Genomic DNA, 26,121 nt, shown 5'->3' with positions numbered 1-26,121 from the left:
ATATCGATTCTGGCTCCATGGTTGTAGTTGGCAATTATGCATTAAATTTACAATGAAAATGAGAATTAATGTATTCATTGAAATATAAAATGATATAAATATTCTACAACCATATTTTTCACTTGGCTTAAAAGATTTCGAGTTCTTCTAAGTCATCTTCAATCGAATGTGAAAACGGAGCGAGTAGCAACTAATCTCGAGCACGTATAAGAGTCTCCACCATTATCGGGGTCAAGAATGCTACTGTCAAGGCAAGACCAAAATACCTCAAGCAATGGAAAATAGAATAGGATATCTTGAAAAATTAACTTTCCATCAACTACATCAAAATCGATGTTATAATGTTCACATTCTTCTTCCAAATACTTGTCTAATTTAAGTTTTTCTTCCAAATATTGTTGTTCACTTTGACTAAGATACTTTGCAGTCATAAAATCAGTACCAACCACTATCCATATACCCTTTAATCTCAAGTTGCTTTGAGGGCATATACCAATGCGGTATTGCCCAATATGTTATTCTATCTCGTAAAGTTTTCATCCACTTGTCTTCATAAACACCATTAATCACCTACTTCACATCTTGCCCACTTATGTCGTGGGTCAAATATGCAAGCTACGAACAAAATGTTCTCACATTGCGAAAATACTTATTGAACTTGATCTTCATTCTCTTAACTATTTCCTGTGAACTTTGATCGTCATTCTCACTATACCCGAAGCAATTTCCTAATTGAATTTGTATTGCTGGAGAAACTTATCTACCAAGTCCTCCCAGCTATAAATTTTCTCCAAGTCGAGCTTGATGAACCAAGTCAGTGTAGGCCCACTTAGATCGTGCAAATTTGATTATTTTGCCCAAAACAGAGAACCCAAGATTAGATCTTCTAAATTGGCAGAGCCAACTTATCAAAAGGCTGAAAACGTAACGATCACTACATATTTCTATCAAATGCATCCGATACATCCTCACCGCAACCCCTGCCAGCTCGACAGAACCGAGGGTTGAAGGGAACAGCTGAACCGCAATAATCTTGGAGCGGCACAAAGTATCGTCGGCTTTCACCGACCCGCCATGTTTGCAGTCGTTCGGAAAGGTGGGAACTTCAAAACCATTCATCAAATCGCTCACTCTAACAGGTGGAGAGTGAAGCGGGAGAATCACGCGGACGGGAGGGATCGACGTCGCGACGAAGAGAACGAATTTATGCAGAGACGAGAGAGAGTGAGCCTGAGAGATTTAGTGGGATTTACCAGATGCTTGTTGAAGAAGATGTAAAACAAGGGCAAAATGCAGGATTGGATCGACCTGATTTCTTGGGCTTCGCCATTTTCAGCTGCAACAGAATTAGGACTGATCGGTTCTCGGTCCGGTCCGGTTCCAAGGTGGAACCGGGAATTGGACTCGGAGGACCGGTTCCCAGACTGGTTCCCAAATTCTGGGACCGGGAACTAGACCAACTGATCGGACCGGTCCGGTCCGGTGGAATTGATCAATTTACTGTTTTGGGCAAAAAATAAAATGAAAAACAGGAGAAATTTTGAGGAATTATTCTTAAGAAATTTCAAAATATTATATATATATATAATATTATATATATATATATATATATATATATAATTAACTAGTTTGGCTCGGTTGGTCCGGTTCGCACCTTGGAACCAGGAATCGGACCAACCGGCCACTAGTTCTAAAAGCGGGAACCGGGAGCCGGACCACTCGTTTTGGGAACCACCCAAAATCAGCCGGTCCTGTCTGGTCCGATCCAGCGGTTCCTAGTTTAGACAATTCCCGATGCACACCCCTAAAAAGAAGCCCAAACTTGATGACCTGTTGTTCCATGTAATGTCGAGCTAACCTATTTAAAGGAAAAACCCACTTGATGGTGTTGACGAGGAGTTGGGACATTATGCCTAGAAATTTGTAGGTTTATTTCGTTAAAAACATAATATCGGAAAAATACCCACCCCATTGGTACTCGCGTGGTTTGCGCTTAATCCCTCTTCCGGAATGGAGCGAGTTCGAATCTCCGCGTTCGCTTGTGCGACTCACCCGCTGTCTGAGAGAGGTGGGTCCTCTTGGGTCACCTCGGGTTTACGGCGCCAAACTGCCATTTGTCTGGCGATTCTCGGGTCACAAAAAAAAGAAACAAAAATAAAATAAAATATCGGAAAAATATTTTTTTTAAATTTATCATTTGAATCATTTATAAAAGTGAACAAATTAAAAATATATATATTTTTCTTAAAAATATTTAGACATAAATTATTACTAATAAGATTTTTATTAACTATTTATTTCAAATGACCATTTAAAATATATATTTTTAATTATTTATTTTTCATGAAATAAAGAAAAATTAAGCTCCTTTAAAAATCCATCAATTGAAAAGGTGTTGCAATCAATTACTCTCCGAAACAAAATGGAGCGAGTTCGAATCCCGCGTTCGCTTGTGCGACTCATTCACTGTTCGGGGGAGGTGGGTCCCTTTGGGTTGTCCCGAGTTTACGCCGCCGACTATCGTTGTATGGCGGTTCTCGGGTTACAAAAAAAAAAAAAAATATAAAATATCAGAAAAATATTTTTTTAAAAATTATCATTTGAATCATTTATAAAAGTGAACAAATTAAAAAAATAATTTTCTTAAAAATATTTAGACATAAATTATTACTGATAAGATTTTTATTAACTATTTATTTCAAATGACCATTTTAAAAATATAAATATTTTTAAATTATTTATTTTTCATGAAATAAAGAAAATTTAATCTCCTTTAAAAATCCATCAATTGAAAAGGTGTTGCAATCAATTACTTTCGAAAAAAAAAATGGAAAGTATTATCGGTATATTTTGGATGATGATGGTTTCGGTGAAAATAAGTTGAGAAAATATAACTCTCATATTCTTCTGCACATCAAATCAAAACTTACTTGGCACAATTCAACTTTACACTTAAAGAAAACATAAAAACTTACGCTTGATGTCAAGGCGAATTTCAACGGTGTGTTATTGCAAACTAGATAAAATCATTAGTTAGGTAAGCTAAAGATAACCCTGAGTATAATTTTATTAATCTCGAGTTTTGGTTTAATAATTTAATTCGTTTAGTAAAATGACTAAACAATTGTTTTGATCGGTGTTTCACAGGGTTTGAAAGTGAGCACATCATCATTCTAATTTTAATGCTAAAAAGAAAGGCGGGCTCTTTAACTTCACAATTGTACACCGGCATGACATCGTTGGATAGTCAACGTCATCCAAGACTGCACTAGATGCGTATCCGCTATTCAGAAACGTGCAGCCCAAAGAAAAGTGATAAAAAGTATTGTCAATTTGAAATTGAGTTCATGTGAGGACCTAACCCAATCAGTCATGAACTTATTGCATCAATATATATTCATTCATAAACTTTTCAATTTTGTCAATTTAATTATAAACATTTACAAAATTATATTGTAGTTTTCGATTAATTTTCGCCCCAAATCACTAACGTGACAACGTACCACATAGGATGATCGGTAATGATTGAACCATCACATAAGTGATTTTTAGCGAAGATTGATTCAACTGTTTTGGACTAAATTGATAAAATTCAAAAGTTTAGGATTTAATTGGTATATAATAGATAGATTTAAGATCAATTGGTTAAGTTTTTTCTGTGTGGTGTGTAGGAGTTGCTGCTCTTTCTTGTGGCGATCGTGCTTCAAAAGCAGGTACCAAGAGCCAGTCAAGTTCACAGCAATTCTCACATACTTTTCTCACAACCTCTGAGGCTACAGTACAACGAAGAACCCTATAACTTATGGCTCTAGAAGATGATCAACTGATCATCATTCTCGTCTTCCGATCTTCAGTTTGATGGAAGGATGATATCTTTCGATTACATACCCAACCAAGATGCGCTATGCATGGACTGTTATGTGAATCGTACTCCTCACAGTCTACTCGAGAGAAGGGGTGGAGAGGGAGGAGCAGGAATTCTAACGGTCAGTTTGGATGGAGTGACTAGGAGGAAAGGGATTCACATAATTTCGAGTAGAAAGGACGAAAAAAAGATACGAAGGGATTGAGGTAATTATAAATTGGAAAAAATTTAATCATAACACAAGTATCGTTTTATGTACTTATAAATAGATGTAAAAGAAGGGAACGAGCGATAAAGAAGATAAAAAAATTACTGGTTAATACACGAATCCCCTCGAATTCCTCCATATTTGAAGCGATTCGGAGGAATGTGCATCAAATTGGCCGGACCAACCCTCCTAACAAAAGAAGTTCAAACTATTTAGCTGCGTAGTCATTACCGAATAAGCAAGTTGGATCGAGCTGCTCGGGTTAGCTTGTTGCTCAATTTACTGACAACTCATTTAAACAACTTGACATTATTTCTGAAAAGAAAGCACCCAGCATGGCATCATCCTCCATAACTCTGTACAAACGCGACAGTTTTCCCCTGCTTTTTTAGACGATAATCTCTCTCTCTCTCTCTCTCTAATGAAGAGGTTCGCAATAGATCCCCATCATGGACTGCGCAGTGCCCAAATAATAAAGCCTATTACTCCAACTTGTCATTGAAAGGTGATCTCATTAAACATCAGAAAATCAGTTGGAGAACTCATGAATTACAATTTGCTTCGTAACCTGCAATAGCCCAAAATTTTTTGGCACAATCTGCGCAAGCTATGACTCGTACAGAATACTGAATCCCCCAGGCATCTGCATCACTTGGGTACTTTTTTTTCTGCTACAGTACAATAAGGCAGTAAAGATGCGCCTACCAGTAAGGAAACTCTTGTGAAGAGGATACCTGCTGGAATTCCAGCATAAATGAGTAGTTCGATCTCCTCAGGAAATGTTCAAGGTAAACTATAATTCCTGTGTAAGTTCCCCAAGAACACGGCCTCCATTTCCTTATGTTATAGCTTGGAATCATGGGCAAATTTATGTCGCTCTTCTTAGACAAGCAGATCATAGTGGTTTCTACCACTGTAGAGAAGCTTCACAACTTCCCTCTGTTTTCCCTTTCTTGAACCCTTCCGAAATTCTAATCCATACTCAGCAATGGGGATAAAACCCGAGCCCCATCCACCCCTTGTATGCTGTGGTATAGTAAAAAACGCATATCAATCAAGATTGGCAAATAAAAAGCAATCATATCTTCTGTTACATAAAAGTACTAGATAATGATTTCAACATCAGAGTATGCCATATAGTTTTTATCACTCAGATGAGTCCCAAACAATGTCATAAGCATCTTGAGATAAAACTTGAATCTTACTGTTCTAGGGCATTGCATCTTATCCGCCGATATACCAGTACACACAGATTCAACTCTCAATACGTCTATATACCATAACCAACTTAATTAAATTCTCTAAGTACGACTAGTCCAGTCACAACAGGGGGACTGATTGGGGGTACAGCATGAAAACTATTAGAAATACCATAATGGGAGCTGATTGTTTTGATAATCCCCTTCCACTATTATCAGGAACCAATTCACAAGTCCTCTACAAGGACCAGGGAACGTGCTTGAGTTATTTATCCATAATAAAGTTCAGGTAGCTGAAAAAGGCAGAATTAGTCACTTTTCAGTGTCAGTGAGATGAGTTCAAGCATTCTAGATTTTGGTGTTCCTATCTTAACACTAATATTACTTCCATGACCAATTAGAATACCAACTTACACTGATAAGTGCTTATAGACATGACACTAATATTTTGCAATCTCCAATTAAAGGAGAATTTGGAAATGCAATTACTCTGTGGAAATTAATATAGTTCAGGAATTTTTTTGGAGATGTGTTTTCCAAATTCAATCTGCTCTACAGTCCAACAAATGTGAAAGACCATGTAAGTTTAGAAAAATCTCACCTCATGCTCTGGAATATAAACAATGATTGGCTGCTTGCATAATTTTGAGATTACCTGTAATGTATATATGATTGGAACTGGTCAGCAGCTCAAGAAGAAATAAAGGGAGTGCTGTTAGCAAATGAAACTGTCAAAATGTAGAGAATAAGAAGACAACACCAGCTCCAATTAGCAGTTGAGAAACCTAGAAGAATTTACAGACAACAAAGACTACTACATTTGTCCCTACATGATCAATGGTACTGTTCAACTTGAAACCATAGTCAACTCTAAATTCTACCCGAGAGAAAAGGAAGAAAAGAAGCACCCTATTATTTATGTCTTTACTAAGGGCTTAGTTTACCAATTTGCAGTTCTATATACAATGAACAAAAAGGGGAGACAAATGTAGGCCATAGAGAGGAGTAAATTATGTTTAATTAGGATGGAAACAGTTTCTGACCAGCAGCTCTGACTCTCCACCCCAAAAATCATGTCGGCCAATTCGTTGGCAGTACCTAAAGAAGATTTGGAAAGCATCAATATTATCGCTGTAAAAATATGTGGCAAGACATCCATCAATCAAAAATACTAATTAAACACTTGGAAAGCTACTAAAAAGTGAGATGGAGCACCTTACCGCTTTAAAGACTCGTCCACGGTAATTGCCACCAATGCTTCTTCATATTGACGACGTTCTTCACCAGAGTCGCATATAATTTCTTTGACAGCCATCCGTAATTCATCTGGAATTTGATGTTCATGTGATTGATATGCATTACCCACAATGACAACATGCAAAATAAAAGATTGAACATTGCTATTTTCTAAAGTTTGTAAGCACCTAAGTTTCCACCACTGAGCAAGCATACAACTTTCATCTCTATTACACAGCATTTGCAAGAAGAAACAGAGTTTTAATTTGTCCTCTGGTTCAGTTTTTCTATTTCAAACCAAAAAGGAGAAGGATGTATTCCTTGATTCTAACCAACGGAGAGAGGAGAGATAAGCTCCTGTTTCAAGAACTTGCAAAAGAATGGTCAATGAATCGAGTAATTTTGACATTCAGAAAGAAATGAGTAAGCAGGTTCAAACCCTATCCACAAGACTACAAGCAGTGGATTTTACATGACAATGCTCAATGAACTAGGACAACCATGCATAAAACCCAAAAAAAAAAACCCCAGCCAAGGTTTCAGGCAGTCAATTAGGGCGCATTTGCTAATGTTTCTGTTAAAAAATTATTCCCAGAAACAAAAATAGTTTTATATTTCTGTTCTAGGGAACAATTTTTTAACAGAAGAACGCGTTTTAGTAATCGCACAAAATTATGTTCTGGAATAGAAAAATAATAGAAATACGTTTGGTAAATTTATATCATTTTTTTCTTTTAAATTTTTTAATATTTTTATTTTCTTTTTCCTTTTTCTTTTTCTCTTTGCCGTGGCCGGCGACCGGTTGGGCGACATCCGGCGAGCTCGCGAGCCTCGCTCGCCTAGGGCTAGGCTCGGCGAGCTCGCCGGAGGCTAGCCTGGCCCCGCGAGGCTCGACCTTGCCTAGGTGGCGTAAGGTCGGCCTCGCCACCAGCCTCACGTCAACTGGGGAGGCTGAGCCTCGCCGTGGCCACGCGAGGCTCGGGCGGGCGACGCTTCGGCAAGGTCATCGGCCCTCGTCTGGCCGGTCATTGGCACCAACCATGGCCAAGGCCGGTGACCGACAAAAGGAAGAAGAAGACGAAGAAAAGAAAGAGGAAACAAGAAAAAAAGAAAAATGAGAAGAAAAAAGTGTTTCTCAAAAGCGTTTTAGAAACAAAAAACAAGTTTTTTTTTACTTCTTGTTTATGTTTTAAATCTATTCCCGAGAACAAAAAATAAGATTTTTGTTCCCGGGAACAAAAGTGTAAACAAATACATTTCTATTCTTTTTTATTCCTTGGAACAAAAAAACAAAAATTTGTGTTCCAGGAACATAAACAATTTTAAACAAACACGCCCTTAATAAAATATGCAACAGAGAGCAGATATTTTGTTCAACTTCTGCTAAGTAAATTCTACAATAACTGTTCAAGTACCAAGGTAAAAGAGCTAGAACCATATCCTTGATCTTATTTGCGCGGAATCCATTTCATCAGGCTCCAACTACATACCATTCTTGCATTAACTTGACTTTAAGGAACTTGATTACTACAGAACAGCTAACCAGGTAGGCTTTATATACAGCATAAAAAAGTTTCTCTCGTGTTGACAGATCTTGCACCACAATGACCTAACCACAGTATGGCGACATCCAAGACAAGTAATCAAAATGACCACAGCTAAACCAGATGAACGTCAGAAATTGGATCAGGGAAATGCTTGGCAGGAGGAAAAGGAATTGAAAATGTTTAAACAGAAAAGGAATTGCGATCCTGTTATTATTAAATCATGGTACACCATAGGCTCGGTTCTGTTCCAGCATATAAATAGTTGACAGATCTTGCACCACAATGATCTAATTACAGTATGACGACATCCAACACAAGTAACCAAGATGACTATGGCTAAACCAGACGAATGTCAGAAATTGAATCAGGGAAATGCTTCGCAGGAGGAAAAGGTATTGGAAATGTTTAAACAGAAAAAGAATCGTGATCCTGTTATTATTAATTTGTGGTATACCATAGGCTCTGTTCTATTCCAGCATATAAAGAGTTGACAGATCTTGCACCATAATGACCTATTGACAGTATGACGACATCTAAGACAAGTAATCAAAATGAATATGGCTAAACTAGACCAACATCAGAAATTGAATCAGGGAAATGCTTGGCAGGACGAAAAGGCATTGGAAATGTTTGAACAGAAAAAGAGTCGTGATCCTGTTATTATTGAATCATGGTATCTATTCCAGCATAGAAATAGTTCATGGTGGAGATAAGACCATTGAGAAATGGTATCCTAAAAAATTAATATTGCTACTAGTACAATGAACATGCCTGCATCTTCTCTCTCTTCTCGTGGGTTAAGAGATATTCCTTTGGTGAAGGCCATTCCCTTGACCTGATATTATCAGCAGCAGAAGTTATTTTGAGACGAGGTCAAGTTCTTTTGGTCCAACATAAGTCAATTTATAAGATATGAGCAGAAACAACATTGGAGGAGACTGGAGAGGAAAGAGCACTCGAATTATATAGCAGCTATGGTCCATGGGAATCATAATCACCAGTCAAAAAATATGGTTAAGGATAAGATTGACTAATCTTCATGACTAGTAAGGCATCGCCTAGGTTGAATGCCAATGGACTCATATTGAAATTCTTTAACAAGAAAAAACCAGAAACTAATAACTTTCACAAGCTAGCTCAGAATCTTTTTGGCTGTTCTAGCAACACTTTAAGAAATATGGGTGGCCAATATTGGAAGAAACCTATCAGAATGCATGTCAGGCCAGGATGCACTTTAAAAATTATTTACCAAGTCCCAAGTGTCCTAAATGTTGGAGCAGACTGCTCGGTTCAATCAGTTGGACTATGCATTGGATTGAGATCTAACTAGGCCTAGATGATCCAACCTTTAATGGTTGGACAAAGGATTAAATCAACATTGACCCAATCAATTGAACCAGTCATATCAGAGAGTTTAACCAGTTAAATTGGTTGCTTTTTTCTAGAAGGAATTACAGTGGGGTGACCCTGTTTTGAACAGCAGATTTTAAAACCCCAGGACATGCCATGGAGACTTAAGTGCCACTGTGATGCAGTGGAATCAAGGTATTTACTGAAAACAGCGGAAAACAGCCATCTAATTGAAGCTGAAAATTGAGATAATCCAATCTCCAATGCCTAGAAAGAACAATCTGTAGCAATCAAGAAAAGAATCACGAATTTATCAGCTAATGCCCATAACGGTCCCTCGGAAAATGATATGTAGCCTTAGCTCTACAATGACAAGGCGTTTCATTGGTAAACTACCGCCAAATTCTCAAAAAACCGCCCATTCGAAACACAACATGAAAGATAGCCCTGAAAACCCTATGAGAAGTCGATATTACCAGGGCACGGAACATACAGCGCCCATCTCCGGCGACTTTCTGCACCGAGTAATGCTCGACTTTCTTCGCCGCCGCCGCCGGTGGTGATCCTCTTCCTCTAAAAAAAAAGAAAAAGAAAAAAGGCGCAATACGGCATGAATCACGGCATGACATGCACAGTAGACTCAATCCTACACCCGACCGATTACGAATCGAACGAAAAGCGAGTCCAGCAAAATGCAGCCGCGACGAAACAGGCGGTGATGCGAGCGCTACAATCTCGACCCTATCAAAAGCCACAGCGCTAACCGAAACCGTACACGGACGACGCGATCCTCGCGAAGAACAGGCGGCCGCCGCGTCCGGCGAGCTCCAGGGGCGAAGCCGCGGGAAGGCCGGGGGCCGAGATCGAAGGGGCCGGCGAGGAGAGGAGCTCGAACTTCGCGGTGCCGTCTCTGAGCTGCTCGAGGATACTCTCTGGCCGCCAGATGAGAAACTCGATTCAGCCATGAGAAGAAGAAGAAGAAGAAGAAGAGGAGGAGGAGGAGAAGTAGAGGAGTTGACTCCGGTGGCCGGGAGATTGACCGGAGGATGAATCTCCGGAAGCCAGGTTCCGGCGAGAGAGAGAGAGAGATTCACCGTTGAGAGGCATTTTCGCCATGGAAGCCGGGCAGCTGCGAAGTGAAGAAGTGGATAATGCCGTTGCTGGTGCTTTGCCACCGTGAGAAGCCGTTCCGCTCCGAAATGGAGGTCTCAAGGAGGCTTCGGGTGGATTTGTTTAGCAAAAAAACTGAATATTTGAAAATTATATTTTTTTAAATGATTATTTTTATAAATAAAAAATAAATGAATGAAAAAAATCTAGTATCCTTAAAAAGTTTAGATTTAAGTTGTTATTAATATTGAAAATATTTTATTAAATAATTATTTTTGAGGGATACGAATAATTATTTTTAGGAAAATATTTTTCAAATCATTTATTATTTTAGGAAGCAAATGGAGTCTTAAATGTTTATTTTTATCATTTTTCATGCCTTTTATTAGATTATCCTTCTATAATATAAATTATATAATGCATCTTCGTTTTTTTTTTATTCTCCCTTTTTTTCATTTATTCATCAGTTTATTTTTCATTTTAATATTTACTATATTTTAAAATAAATATTGAAGTCGTAAGTCAATTCTAACACATGAAAACGTGATTTCATATATAATTCATCAATTTGTGATATAAATCTTTGTTCAGCCAGTATTCTTTTATCATCACTTGGAATTTAATGTCCTCCAAAGTTTTTGAAATCTTCCTCAGTTTCTTTATTTAAAAGGTGTATAAATTTTCAAAATCTCACTCGCCATCAGAGGAATCAAAACACAAAAGATAGACCTAATCATGATCCTGAGTCCCGATAAGCCTACTCAAACTGGACTTGAAGGCGCTTTTTGGACACGCTTGGATAAGGGCATTTGATGAGGAAATCTGGGCCTATTTGGAGATTAATGTAAAACAAATTTGATGGGCCGACTTGGGTGAAAAATTTAGGCCCGATCTTGAGGCCCTCCTCCGCCCAATGAGTTCGCCTTTACAAGTAACGATAGGAGTTCCTTGAATGTTTGAGGTGATTATTGATAGGACATAGACAGAGATTTTGTCGACATTGGCGATAAGTTTTGCTGATGAGAATATTTTTGATTGAAACAGACTTGATGTGCTTCAAAAATCATGTCTTAAGGTTCATCAAACAAGTGGGGAAACATGCAGAGACAAATGAAAATTGATTCTCAAGGATAAGAGAAGAATTGGATGCTAGATACTCAATTTGGCTTGAGTTTGAACCCGACATTGAACCAGCGTGACGGAAAATTTTTATGCTCCATTTTGGGTGTCAAATCGTGCGGTGATAATAAAAATATGAGTGACATAGGCTCTTTTGAATGATTTGAAAAGTCAATAAAAAATATGTTAATTATCAATAGTAATTTATGTCTAAACATTTGATGGATGATGAAAATATTTTTTGTTTATTCATTTTTATAAACAATACAAACAATCATTTATTAAAAAATACTTTTCAAATAAACTACTAAAGTGTATCTGATGGCTAGTTTTACTTTATAACATATATATATTATTGATGGTAGCCAACCAAGTAGGGTTTGGTGCTAACTTGCTCATCTACTCCTTTGTGAATTTGCCATAGGACTTCAACATTGCCCCCCTAGCTTGGCTTGGCTTTGGTAATGGAGCGGTTGAGGTCTCGAACTGGGTAGGTGTATCATTGGGCTTGTTACTTGCAGCATGATTAAGTTTTGGATGATTCCTTGTGCTTAGCATTGTATTTTCTCAAATCAACCATTTTGGTCCAACCAGCCATACAAAAAAGATGTTTCGCCGAAGTTTGCATTCGCAACAAAATACCTTTCATTGAAAATGGCTTTGGTTTTTTTTTTTTAAAAAAAAGATAGGTTCTGTGGTGACTTCAAATATGAAATATCACAAATACATAAGCAAACCGATAATGTCACTTCAAATAAAATAGAAAATATGTTTGAGGACATAAAGATAATGTAAAGATTTAAAGATAATCGAAAGATAATAAGTTATTTATGGGTTGTGCAAGGGATCTCTGAAGAGTATAATGTTGCTATTTGAATTCTATAGTCGGTTAGCAATAAAGGTTACAAGAGGCTATCGATGGTTATGTTAACTCCACTATGTTGATATTTTCATCAACTCCACTATCTTGATAGTTTCTTCGACTTCACTATCTTGATGTTGCCTTATTCCACTACATTGACAAGTTACTTCTTTGATGTTTACGTATCAGATTGTGGACTCCACTTTTTTATTGATTCATTTGAGCTATCAATTCATTAAGCCATCAATTTTTCAACTTGTTGATAATTGTGTTTATAAATGACCAAATTCTACTCTTATTGACTAAGTCTTTTACATGTAAATGATAATTAAAGATGGTTATTTTATATTATTTTATTTTATGTAAATAGAGCCATATCCACAACATTTGTGCAAGTAATGCCGTGATACACGAATTTAGTTTTGTCTAAGCTCTTTGACGAGGCATTTTAAGGTGAGAACAAATGGTAGTACCTTTAGAAAAACACAAGAATTATTTTAAATGATACAAAATAGGAATTGCACAAAAAATTGACAAAATTTGGGCCTAATACCTTAAAAACTCTCAACTTTAACTACTGTTCCAAATTTATCTCATTAAAACCTCCAACTTTTAGTCCAATCTCAGTTATACCCTAAATGTTTTTTCTATCTCATACTAGTCACCAACTTTAGGTCCAATCTCGATTCTGTCACAATTTTTTTCTCATAAAAAACTATCAATTTTTACTTGAGTCTTACATTAGCCATTATTAACTCTTCGTCCAAAATTGCCTTTAGGGATGCAATATTTCCACGTCATTACTTTAGTTTTTACACACATTTCATATCCAAGAAGACGACTTTTGGAGATGAATTCATGTTAAAATGCAAACAACATCTTATTGAATATGAAATTTTGGTAAAAACTAGAGCAATTAAGATTAACTTTCTTCAATTGCTCTTATTCATCTTCCTTCCACCTCGCTCGAGTATCTTTGATTTTATGCTTATTGATATCTTTCATACTCAAGAATCTTCCATCCCTTGCGATTGGAGAGTTTGTGCTCGAGATACTCGGCTTGGGATGCTCAAATAGTTTGCACACGAGAGTCTTCTATCTCATAGTTATGAAGAGGATTTTGGATGGAGGATCAATGGGGATAGATTTGAAATTCAAGTAAGAAGTTGGTGGTGTTTATAAAACGAAAAAAAAAATGATAGAATTGAGATTAAATCTAAAGTTAGGACTTCTGATGTTACAAAAAAGTATAGGATAAAATGGGGATAAACCAAAAATTGTTTTTTTTTTTCAAGGACATTAAGAGCTTGTTTGGTAACTGGTTAAACAGATTTTATTCTTTTATTTTCGGAAGTAGTTTTGAAACAAAATCATGTTTAGTAAAATTTTTATTTTCGAAAATAAATTTTTATTTATTTTATTTTATTTTTAGAAGTAGATTTGTAACGGAGTTAAGAATAAAAAAAAAAAAATCGAAAGTTTTCTCTTAGCGCAACTCGAGCCCGAACCCAAGGGTCCCGCTGTAACGGCCGGAACCAGCTGAGCTCGCGACGACTCGAATTTCGCCTCTGCTCCTAATCATAATCCCCCCGCATAGGAAGTATCGAGACCCCCCCTCTCTCTCTCTCTCTCTCTCTCTAGCCGTCCCAAAATCGTCCTCGCAGTCTGACGATCTCCCCAATGCTCTCTCCCTCTCCCGTCCCTTAGTTCCACTCTCTCTCTCTCTCTCTCTCTCTCTAGCAGCTCATCTTCCACCTGGCCTTGCCCGGCGGCGACGCTCGCCTCCGACCTCCCGCCGCCGCCGCCGCCGCCGCCGCCGCCGCTGCCCCGACCCGGCCGATCGCGTGAGGCAGTCGGGAGAATGGCTTCCCTGACCCGGCCGTCGGCGCCGCTCCCCGGGGCCGCGGCCTCCGATCTCTTCGGGAGCTCCGGCGGCGTCCGCGAGCTTTCGCTGAGGGCCCTGGGGAGGGCGCGGCTGGGCGCCGCGGGGACGAGGAGGGGCGCGGGAGCCGGCGCGGTGGTCGCGAAGCTCCGGAAGGTGAAGAAGCACGAGTACCCGTGGCCCGACGATGCGGATCCGAACGTGAAGGGCGGGGTCCTCAGCCACCTCTCGCACTTCAAGCCGCTCAAGGAGAAGCCGAAGCCCGTCACTCTGGAGTTCGAGAAGCCGCTCATGGAGCTGGAGAAGAAAATCATCGACGTGAGTTGAGTTGGTTCTCGTGTCGTGTGTGGGCGGGTGGTTTTTTCGATTGAGTGACTGCCTCCTCGCCTTAAGCTGATTGCTTTGGAAAAATTGCGAACTTCGGTCCCTTTGCAGGTGAGGAAAATGGCGAACGAAACTGGCTTGGACTTCAGCGATCAGATTGTCTTATTAGAGAACAAATATCGACAGGTTTGACATCACTGCTCTTGTGTGGCATTCAATGGTAGTCCAGAATCTAGAACCTTTTCTGCACGGTATCATGTAATTCACATTACTTTATTGATGTGTTCGGGGAGTTATGGCCATATGTTAGACTAACTCACTAGTACCAATCATCATACGGTTGAGGACTATCAATTATAACTGGTTTGGTTAGGAACCAGCGGTTCATGAGGGGATCACAATGTGGTCGTTTGCCTTAGCATAGAGTGCTTCTGCTGCTTTCTGACTTGGATTTTTTTTTTCTACTGCTTATAGCTTTGCAGGTTAAGAAATAGAATCTGAATCTAATCCTTACACTCTAATTTAAAATTAAATTGTCCTGACGAACAATGGCCAAACAAACAGAGAGCTTCCCTGGATATACCATTTACAATTTTGGAAAAAGTGGCCAACAATATCAAAGTTTTACCAGTTTGCTCTCTCTTGCACTATAAATTTGCACCGCCAATCAGCTTGTTTGTATCTTATAAAGTAGCAACCTGGCTGGAGAATGGAAATGATTGATGAGAATTTTTGGTACTTGAACATGGAGTGGTGCAAAGAAAGATCAGGGGACTTTTCAAAACTTTTTCCTCCCATGTTTAGTGCTGTAAAAGTGGGTTTGTAGAATTAAAAAAGAATATGGTTGCTGTTGCTAATGGTTTATCAAGGATGGAGTAATCTTGCATGGATCAATAATTGATTCTAAAAACTCATTTAAAATGGGATGGACATGAAATTGAGTCTCTTGAACTGAAACTTGTTGGCAACAGGCGAGGGAGGATCTAAAAGTCAATATTAGGATTTATTTCTAATGACATGGTTAGAAAACTTCATAGAAGGATCTGGAGCGTGACTCACCTAAAGAGCACATTATGAACATAAAGGTTAAAAAAAAAGAAAAGAAAAGAAAAGAATTCAGGTGAACCAAACTTCCCACAAAAATAGGGAGTTTTGCTTGTTTCTAGTGCTTTACAACGAGATTTCCTGAAAATTATCAATCTGAGCATAAGCCTAACCAGTCACCTTGGCTTGAAAATGAATGCTCAATTGTATGGCCTAGCTTAGGTTATATGCCCTGATGAGTTTTCGATTTTTCTTGATATGACCATGAAATGACTTTGGAAGCATACTGTATTTGTCTCCATGAGCTTTCAAGGAAGGAGAAAAACTAAGTTCTTTTGCGTTACCTATAGGCCGCACCTTAGATTACTTTTTCAGATGGGGTTTTTGTCAGATTTCTTGTTTGGTACAGTTAAGTGATATTGTATTTGATGGGGTGGGGGAGACCCAAAGGACATGAAAAGACTCTTTCAGATTGAATGCCCTACATTATTTCTACTTATGTTACATAGATTCAGATGATTATGACCTATACCCCAGTTTTTGCCAATTATTAGATTAAGTTTCATTAAAAATTGATTTTTTTTTTAATTGTTAATCATTTGGATGCTACGAAAATGTTCTTTTCATGGTTTATTGCCTTGTGTACAGGCTTTGAAGGATTTGTATACTCATCTGACTCCTATCCAACGTGTGAATATTGCCCGACATCCCAATCGGCCAACCTTTCTTGACCATGTGTTTAGCATTACCGACAAGGTATTCATGCTCTGGCTTATCAATTGAAAATTGGCCTCGTGCTTCTGTATATATGTTGCTTGGTTCTATCCTGCGATGCTTACATACCACTCAGGACTTATGTCTTCTGCACCATCTTTTCACCAGTTTGTGGAGCTTCATGGAGACAGAGCTGGATATGATGATCCTGCCATTGTTACTGGTATAGGAACCATTGATGGAGAAAGGTACATGTTCATGGGCCACCAGAAGGGGAGAAACACAAAAGAAAACATTCAGCGCAATTTTGGAATGCCAACTCCTCACGGGTAATACCAATAAGATGGATATACCTTCAGTATACCACACAACCTTAGAGTAGATTTGGCATCTGGACAGTGCATTGTCACTTAGTTGTGTTTTACATTGGTAAAAGTTCACAAACCAACATCTTGATGCTAAATCAAGTTGTTCTTTTACTACAGTTACAGGAAGGCTCTACGGATGATGTATTATGCTGATCACCATGGATTCCCCATCATTACTTTCATTGATACACCTGGGGCCTATGCAGACCTTAAATCTGAGGAACTTGGCCAAGTAGGTGAAACAATACACTCTTATCCCAATTTGCACTGTTCACTTTCATATATAACTCCAAAGATCTGTTTGCTTCATTTATGTGCAGGGTGAAGCCATTGCTCACAATCTGAGGACTATGTTTGGTCTAAAAGTACCTATTGTTTCTATTGTTATTGGAGAAGGTGGCTCTGGTGGTGCTCTTGCCATTGGCTGTGCGAATAAATTGTTAATGCTTGAAAATGCAGTTTTCTATGTTGCCAGGTAATTTGAGTATCATTGCTTCCATTGCAAATGGGGAATATATTCCATCACTTGATGTCCTTGCCCACTTTCCTTTTCCTTGGTTAGATGGCTAAGAAATGTCAGTGGGTTGCTATGTCAATTTAAACATGCATATTTCTGTTTTTTGCAGCTTAATCTATGACAGAATTTTCTTTTGGAAGTATGTTCATCATATTATCGTATGCATGAGTTTGTGATTATGTCCTCTATGGGCATATTCGGGGTCCCATATTTTAGCCATTCAATTTATGCTGTTCTCCTGTTTGCTTCTGCTATTCATCTATGCTTTGGCTCCAGACAAATGAATGCGAAGTGTACTTTTTTTTGGTTGGTTTGTTTTTTTTTTTTTTTTAGGGGGTGGGGGGTGGAATCTATTTATGCTGTTTTGAGCATGGAAGGCTTGTTTTAGTGTGAGGAGGGAAAAGAAAGGGGACAGAATGTGGAGAATGGAAAGTTAGATGAAAGAGTTGTTTTATGTTTCTTGGGATATGAGGGAAAAATGAAAGAGATGATTCTGACGGAAATATTGTCTAGTGGGCACACTAGTTTTGTTCCCCACCAAAATGGAAAGAAGTTACATTCACCCATTTCGCCCTCTATTTATTTAGAAATTATGCACAATATATGCTTGCACAGATGATCTTTTGGAAGGTATTACTATAACTGACATCGTTCGGCTTTATTCCTTTATAACTTGTTCTTCACTTTTCATTCTTCTATTATATTTATCCAAGCACAAACAGAGAAAGCAGGTGTCTATCTCTCTTCAGTCATGTCTCTCTTCTTCACCACCTCAACTTTCTTTCCTCCTCTACTAAATTTTCAAGAATAGCATAAGAGATGCCATTCAAGTCGATTTTCCCTCTTCATTGTGTTCAATCCTGAAGAAGAGATTATATCATGTAGCAAACAAAATTCACTATATATTTGCTTTTGAGATATGACCTCTAGACTTTTGGGATGACTAATTCTATGTAGTGAACTCATAAGTAAACATAAGAAACTGTTAAGAGGTATTTCTTTCAGTCACCTTGGAAAACATATTTTCTGGTTAAGGAAGGAAATTGTCTGCATTTCTTTGTGGTGGCGTAGATTTCCATTCTTATAGTGCTGTTCTGGTTCTTCAATCATGGCAAGGCAGAAATCATGCAAAATTTTTTCCTTCATTCAACATTTACTTGCATTATTTATGTATTCACAGAGACAGATTTGTGCATATGTAAATTGCATATGGGCGTGTATGTCCATCCATATATATATGTATATAAGTGTATATACACATGCATATGCAGAGAGAGTAGGATGCTCATAACTAACATTAGCTTGATCAATGACAAGGACTTTTGATATGTGTTTATTATCACCAGAAGGTTGCCTAATGCTCATGTATGATCAATGCCCTAGACGATTTTGTTTCTCTGTTCCTGAATGCCAGTATTTGAGCCTAAGTTGCTACAGTATGCTGTTGATTTTTTGAAATGCTGAAGCTGTATTCCTTTTGCTTTTTTGCATTTATGTCTATCTGTTGCACCTAAGTGATTTGCTTTCCTAAAAGTACTTTGTCTGTCTGTCTCTCTCTGCTTTTCCCTTTAGTCCTGAAGCTTGTGCTGCAATCTTGTGGAAGAGTGCTAAAGCTTCTCCAAAGGTGATCACAATGTATTTAGTGCTGAGTTTCTCTGCAAGCAAAAAATTTATAGATGAACACTTAAATATCCCCTATCTTCAGGCTGCTGAGAAGCTGAAGATTACAGCTCCGGAGTTATGCAAGTTACAAGTTGCTGATGGGATCATTCCAGTATGTCTCTTTACCCTATATAGTTTGCTTCTGTGAACCACTACAATTTGTTTTGGGTATCCTGAGGCCAATGGATTTAGTCTCTAAAGCATTGAGAATTGTGACTAAAAATTATGTGCAACATAAACTTGAAGAAAGATGCTTATGAATATTTATGCCATGTCAAATTGGGTATCATTTACAGAAAATCTCCAACTCCCGTTTCAATAAGGGACTTCTGCAGAGCCTTCCGCTTCTCATCACTGCACCATTTTAATTTCATCTCCTCTTCATATTTCTTTTCCTTTCCTTTTAAATTTCTTGCCAATAAATGAGCCAGCTGAAATTGGTGGTCCTCATACTTTTGCCTTCTCTTGGTTCTACTTTCACACCCTCTTAATTTAGGAGGATCTTGTGAAGTGATCTTCAAAGAAAGCCTAATGTTCTTTAATTTTTTCACAAAGTTTCTTTAATGACCATATGGAGTTTTACCATGATACCTATACAATACATTTCTACAAAAATCATTTCAGTATTTGTTGTATCACAATATATCAATGCATCTAGGATGCGGCGCTCACAGTTGGCCTCAAAATTAATAAAAATATTTCAAACACACAGTTGGCCCAACTATTGTCAGTTTTTACCACTGTACTAATAAAAACCAAAAGAATATGTTAGGGGCTTACCCGGCCCCCCATAAGTTATACAAATGTATTAAATTATAAACAAACAGCGGTGTCTAGAAATTGTATAAACACACATGGGGACGGATCTAGAAATGTTCCTTAATTGGGGCAAAATTGCGATGATAATTTAGTATAGTTTTCGTACACTTAAAAATATGCCAAAATCAATACTATATAGGTTTTCTCTGTATATAGGAACTACATATTCATCAGTCTAGGATTTCTTTATTAAATTTCATTAACTAGTGGGGGCAAATTGAAATAAAGGTATTTACTATTGACTCAGTCATCTATTTTTTAATGGATGTATTGGAGGCAAAAGTTGTTTTCTAGGCCAAAATCATTTATACACCTTTGAAACTTCAATTTATTTTTATTGTTTTGAAAAAAATAAGTGGGGGCTCTTATGAACATAGGTCTGTCCTCTATAGACACCAAATAAAAACAAGCATATATATCTACAACTTTAATATGGATAATGTTATTACTCCTTTTCTGTTATCATCTTGGTGGTCTTGAATTTGCTCGACATGGTTGTTTGATTAAAAGAAACATGGTTGGAACATACCATTTTTTGTGGGGGGAGTTTTTACTTTCATAACATAGAAAAAAAAGAAAAATTGCATACCTTTTCTGGCTTGCTTAGTATTGATCCAATAATTAGTGCCAAAGAGATTTAGACCAAGCGGAAAATGGAAGATAGCGGATTTAATTGTATGTTTTATTAGCAGAAATGATGTAAATGCCATGATACTTTGCCATTGCGTTTTATTTGATGATGGTAATTGATGCATTAATCAACGTGATAGAAAATTTCAACAGTTATACGTACCATTTTTTGCTATCATTTCTTGTAATGATTTATTGATCATTTTTGCATTCCAAAATCATTTTGAGTTAAATAAGAAGTTGGTCAGATAGTTTAAATTAAATGGGTGGAGTGCTATTTCACTGATAAGTTGAACTTCTGGTGAATAATGTCACTTTTGCATAGAAAATAATTGCTTAAAGAGACAGAGAACCTAATGAACAAAAGTTGAAAGTAAATATGATCGAAAAATGTTTCTCAAAGCGACTCATAAAATATTTTATTAGAATGTCGCATAAAGAGCAAACAGTCAAGCTTTAATATTCACGCCATCCGTGCATTGCACGGAGTCATGTCCTAATTTAATGAATACTATGATATTCTATTGCAGACATTTAATGAGGAAGAAAATTATCGAAGTCATCACCTTGTGTTGTTGGGACATCATTAACTTACTTTGTGTGGATATCATGACAAGAAGGTTTTACTCTTGGGTGTGGTTTAACAGGAGCCACTTGGAGGTGCCCATGCAGATCCGTCTTGGACCTCGCAACAGATTAAAAATGCAGTGGTTGAAGCTATGAATGTCAGTATCTTTTAGTCTTTTTGCATCATTATCCAAATGGGTACTAACTCCTTGATTTATTCAGGAGCTCAAGAAGATGGACACACAAGAGCTTCTGAAGCATCGCATGCTTAAGTTCCGAAAAATTGGTGGATTTCAAGAAGGCATCCCTGTGGATCCCAAGAGGAAGGTCAACATGAAGATGAAAGAAGAACCTCCACTAGGAACCATTTCTGAAGCAGAACTGGAGAGTGCAGTGGAAAAGCTGAAACAGAAGATTGTAAAAGCGAAGGAATCATCGGGTGAAGCTTCCGACAGCGGCCTGGATGAATTAATAGAAAAACTCAAAAAGGAAGTGGATCATGAGTACTCCGAGGCAGTTAAGGCCTTAGGCTTGGATGAAAGAATGTCAACATTGCAAGAAGAATTTGTGAAATCTAAGCAACAGGAGCAACCCTTGCATCCTATTTTAATGGATAAGATTGATAAGCTGAAGAAGGAGTTCAATGAAGGCTTGCCAGGAGCTCCCAATTATGAGAGCCTCAAGAGTAAGCTTGACATGTTGAATGAGTTGTCTAAAGTGAAAAATTCTGAAAAGGTTGCTTCACAGAAGGAAGAAATCAATAGGAAACTGAAAGAGGTATTAGAGCGTCCTGATTGGAAGGAGAAGGTTGAAGCTTTGAATGCAGAAATTGAAGACTCTGGGGCAACGTCTCCCGAGGATGTTGACCAAGGCCTGATGGAGAAAATTGTCAATTTAAAGAAAGAGATAGAAATGGAAATGGCTAACATCCTCGAATCTTTTGGACTGCATGTTGAGGCCGTTAAACCTACCAGCAGTGATATTAGTCCACAAACTTCAGTCCCAGAATTTAGTGCTCAGTTGGGTAATCTAAATAAAGAAATAAACAACAAAATTGAAGAAGTTGTCCAATCAACTGACCTGAAAAATATGATGGAGATGCTGAAGATGGAGATCGTGAATGCAGGAAAGGCACCTGATCCGTCGTCGAAAAGCAAGATCGATGCTCTACAGCAGCAAATTAAGCAGAGGCTTTTTGAGGCAATAAATTCTACAGAACTAAGAAAGAAACATGAAGAGCTGACAGCGGAGATTTCTGAGTTTGTGGAATCTTCTGGAGGATCTAATGGAAGTTTGAAAAATTCCAGCGGTGAAGAAAGTCTCAAGCATGAGGAATCACGAATAGAGGCCAATGTGGGAGGAAATGGCAACTAGTTTAGGGTGAGTTTAAGTTTCTCCGGTCTCAATATACCATTACTTCTTACCTTTCGATAATTGCTTATTCATTTTTTACCTGCGTTGTTGCATGTTAATCTTTCAAATAGAAGAACAAACGAATTATGTAATTATTCAGATTTTTTTCTTTCAATGGAAAATAAAAATAATTTGGCATGGCATGAAGTGATAAACTGCTACTGTTTTAGTTTCTTATCATGTAGTAGCGACGACCATTTGTGAAAGTTTGATACTTGAAGGGTTTTCCTATTTCTATTCACTGTTCGAACTCCTTGATGACAGCCGATAGCTTCCCTGTTCTCTAGTTGTCACAGCAATGTTGTTTCTGTGCAGCATCGTTTCCTTCCTCTGGATGCAACGGGGAAAGCAAGAAAGGAACGGACATTGGTTTTCACCTGGGCAGTGACGCAGCACACTTGCAGGTTGAGTGCGTTCAAATCTTGAACTCCCTTATTAAGCATTTGATGCATCTCAGTCCTGCCACTGCACTTTTTTGCACACGGTGCCAGGGACAAATTGGGCTTTGTCATTTAATCCGCCCGACTACTTCCCATTATTTTATGTCGAGAGCATTTCTAGGTTTATTGGTAAGAGTCTGTTCACCTTCCATCTGCAGTCAAGCAATCGAGAACTTTATTTTCCTTTCCATAAGATGACAGATAGAGAACATTTGTATATGTCGTGCGAGTGGTGGTGATACTTAAAAACACTGCGCTCAATTCAATAAGATTTTTGTAAGTTGCCTTGTATAAAGAGAGTTGCGTCTTTCGTTCTCGTTTTGGTTTGTTTAGTTTCGAAAATGTAGTCTTGCCTTTTTTATGAGATGGAATGTATGCGCACAGTGGATGATGATGTACGGGGAAAATGATGAACAGTGTTGGTCTCAGATCTAAAGTCAATATAGTCCTTAAACTATTCTCATCTTTACAGACCCAAAAAAGATAAAAAGAAAAAAAACGAAAAAAAAACTATTCTCATTTTTTCAATGTAACTTAGTCACAGGTATCTAACATATTCATACCTAACGATTTTCCACAAAGTGAGAGTTTAAAGAATTTGCTGATGTGGGCTTCAATCTGTTGAGATGTCGAAATAATACATGTGGACTGTCTTAGGTGTCATATTATCAGTTTATTTTGGGAAACTTTGATACACATGGATATTTCTCTCTTTCGTAACAGAAGGACAGAAAACAGAAAAAAAGAGAAGTGGGATTTCATTATGAGATGAGATCCATCTCTGGTCTCCTTTGGAGCACGTCCCGTGGCCTTGTCATCGTTGACGACGCCATGTGCTTCAAGCGCCGTAGATCTGTCTCCTCTTCACTTTGAGAGCACTTGGGTCCTAAGCGCAAGCATAGCATTTCACACATGTTACGATGCCAAGACGCATGGTGACCATCGGCCTTGACAAATGAACCCATCTTCCTGCATTCATAAGGCCATGAGCAAATCCATGTCCGAGTCTTTGACTCCTGCAGTCGCGGCCTATAACCCCATATTGAAAGTTTGATTTTGAGGAAGAGGTTGAAGCCTTGATTATTGCAGATGAAGCCTCGATTTTTTTTGCAATAGATTTCGTTTTTCCTGAAAGCACCCTAATTTTTGTCTCCTGAAGAATTGAAGAGATGGTCCAGAAGAAAAGCAGGAGCATATCACTGTCACGTCCTACTCAATTTATGACAATCCGGCTCATCAATAAGGTTCTTCATTTGTGGCTCGATTTAATAGGGCTCCATTGAACATTCAAGAATAGTTTAGGGGCCAACATTAGATTGGTCGAAAGTCTAGTAATGACATAACTAGTTGGTTCAATGCTCGGAGATCATTTATATCGCTTTGGTCCTGCAAACGCATCATGCCCATTCAAGAACTTTATTGTCGTCGTTCAGATAAGTCCAGAAAGCAGAGTACAAACTCAGGTGACTCTTGACGGTCTGCTTGAACCAGGCCCAATCGGATAAAAGGGAAAGAAGGGGCGATCTTGGGCTAAACATATTTGAGTAACCGCATACATATTTGTATCCACTAAGGTAAATTCCAGGTGAGCTACCGCATACATGTTTGAGTTACCATGTTGATATGTGTTCTTTTACAAGTTTTATGTCCAAATCAAGCGCTTAATTTTTCAGCGAAAGGCCACTTGATGTGAAATCAAACCAAACTAAACCAAATACCAAACTGACAATTGTTTTTTTTTTCCCGATTAATTGGCAAGTTGACATTGTTTTTTCTTTTTTGGGTAAAAACTCTTTATTTGGTCGAAATTGTTTAAAACTTGACATTGTTTCAACTGCACGGTTGAATACTTTCTCCTGTTTAAGGGTTCTCTCCTTTACATTAACTTTCATTATCAATATTTCTTGAGACTTGATGACCTCATCTCAGATTTTTGTTAATTGATGACCTGAAATGCACAACGCATTGAGAAATAAAAGAGGAAAGAGAAAGTACCAGTGAAATGAGTGCAAACGTGCTCAAAAAGGCTCTCAATGCATGTATGACATAAATTCAACGTCGGCTTGTACTTCAAATGTACCGTACAATAATACGACATGTAATCATTATTAAGTATAAAAATATCCTAGTTTTAGGACAAATTGTCAACCAAGCGTGAAATAGTTGTACAAAAAGTGAATGTACAATTGGTATATGATTGATCACAAGTCAAAATATGGTTAGGGTCCTTATGTGTCTTGAGTTGCCTAATAATTGACCGTTGAATCGTGTACAGAATAAATACGCTAACGTACCTTGGAAACTTCCGACATGTTTGTTCAGAAAATTGGTGCACACACGGGATGCAGAAATAATTTAGCAGTTTCTGCCATTGTTTATCCTGCATTTGGCTTACAAATATGGTTATATAATGCAGTAGACTGGAAATTGCGGAAACAAAATCTCATTAGTTGACCTACCCCTTACCTGTTACCTTTGACTGTTTTCTTCATTTGACTATCCTTTTCCGTGAACTTTGTGGCCAAAGCATGACATGGATGAGACTGTCATTGTCGTACCGACAGCAAATGCTACATGGCGTTCAAGAACTTTTCTACGACGTTGGTAATGTGAAATCCTATTTGAATTTCCCCTATGACAACATCACGTGTTATAAAATCAAGTTATTGCAAGGTAGCTTGTTAAATAGGTGGATTAAGTTGAATTGAAAATAGTCGGACCATCATTGACTCATTTATATATAATATAAATTGAGCGATTTATACCTGGACTTGTGATTCATATTTAGCAATTTTTCTCCATAAATTATTGCTCTTGAAGGGTAGGCGGCTCTATAGACCAACTCATCGAGTTAGTGAAGGAATTCGGGAGGTCGGGTTATGGATGGGGCTATGAGGATGTTGGTGAAAGTTCGGCTGGGTTATCCATAAATCAGGAAAGGGGTTCCGGGTTTGAGTTGGGTCTTCAAGATACAGATCTTGGAAGTTTGTTCGGCAAGCATATATCTTATCAATTAATCCAAACGAATTACATGTTGTGATAGTAAAGACAGACAATTGGCATCTCTGCCTCAGTCATATAAGATTCTACAGAATTAGCAGGGAAGCAAAGTGCTACAGATGAACATGGAGTAAAAAGGACATGCCAGAACAAATTGCCTGCAACTCCAATTCATTGTCAAATAACCGATAAGCAAACTTCATTTCATTGTCATCCCTATGGATAACAGAAGAAATTTTTTCAAA

The 26,121-nt window shown here is 38.0% G+C and overlaps 2 protein-coding genes across 2 annotated transcripts; one reads left to right on the top strand and one right to left on the bottom strand.

Annotated features, from left to right (window-relative positions):
* Positions 1 to 4,546: 4,546 nt before the first annotated feature.
* Positions 4,547 to 10,612, bottom strand: LOC104433111 (OVARIAN TUMOR DOMAIN-containing deubiquitinating enzyme 3). The gene is made up of 8 exons (XM_010045762.3): positions 10,500 to 10,612; positions 10,181 to 10,337; positions 9,882 to 9,978; positions 8,827 to 8,890; positions 6,493 to 6,598; positions 6,316 to 6,370; positions 5,874 to 5,927; positions 4,547 to 5,099 (listed from the first exon to the last, which is right to left on the bottom strand). Exons 1-8 carry the CDS (start codon positions 10,519 to 10,521, stop codon positions 4,956 to 4,958), a joined length of 699 nt encoding a protein of 232 aa, XP_010044064.1. The 5' UTR covers positions 10,522 to 10,612; the 3' UTR covers positions 4,547 to 4,955.
* Positions 10,613 to 14,091: 3,479 nt separating this feature from the next.
* On the top strand, positions 14,092 to 23,193 carry LOC104433113 (acetyl-coenzyme A carboxylase carboxyl transferase subunit alpha, chloroplastic). The gene is made up of 11 exons (XM_010045764.3): positions 14,092 to 14,696; positions 14,814 to 14,888; positions 16,395 to 16,502; positions 16,629 to 16,789; positions 16,946 to 17,060; positions 17,149 to 17,303; positions 18,918 to 18,969; positions 19,051 to 19,119; positions 21,104 to 21,181; positions 21,246 to 22,403; positions 22,752 to 23,193. The coding sequence occupies exons 1-10, from the start codon at positions 14,358 to 14,360 to the stop codon at positions 22,395 to 22,397; spliced, it is 2,304 nt and encodes a 767-aa protein (XP_010044066.2). The 5' UTR covers positions 14,092 to 14,357; the 3' UTR covers positions 22,398 to 22,403; positions 22,752 to 23,193.
* Positions 23,194 to 26,121: the final 2,928 nt, after the last annotated feature.

This window comes from Eucalyptus grandis, chromosome 1, assembly GCF_016545825.1.
Source record: "Eucalyptus grandis isolate ANBG69807.140 chromosome 1, ASM1654582v1, whole genome shotgun sequence".
NCBI classification, from domain to species: Eukaryota; Viridiplantae; Streptophyta; class Magnoliopsida; order Myrtales; family Myrtaceae; genus Eucalyptus; species Eucalyptus grandis.
Note: the sequence above shows the minus strand (reverse complement) of the source record. Positions and strands in the feature narration are given on the sequence as shown.

Excerpts from the sequence above, each read along its gene's own strand:
- LOC104433111 (XM_010045762.3), bottom strand. The coding sequence starts at position 10,521 with ATGGCGAAAATGCCTCTCAACG. Across the intron at positions 5,928-6,315 it reads GTGGAGAGTCAGAGCTGCTG|GTAATCTCAAAATTATGCAA; the intron begins GTCAGAAACTGT and ends TATACATTACAG. Across the intron at positions 5,100-5,873 it reads TTTATATTCCAGAGCATGAG|CATACAAGGGGTGGATGGGG; the intron begins GTGAGATTTTTC and ends ACTATACCACAG.
- LOC104433113 (XM_010045764.3), top strand. The coding sequence starts at position 14,358 with ATGGCTTCCCTGACCCGGCCGTCGGCGCCGCTCCCCGGGGCCGCGGCC. Across the intron at positions 16,503-16,628 it reads TGTTTAGCATTACCGACAAG|TTTGTGGAGCTTCATGGAGA; the intron begins GTATTCATGCTC and ends TCTTTTCACCAG. Across the intron at positions 18,970-19,050 it reads GTGCTAAAGCTTCTCCAAAG|GCTGCTGAGAAGCTGAAGAT; the intron begins GTGATCACAATG and ends CCCTATCTTCAG.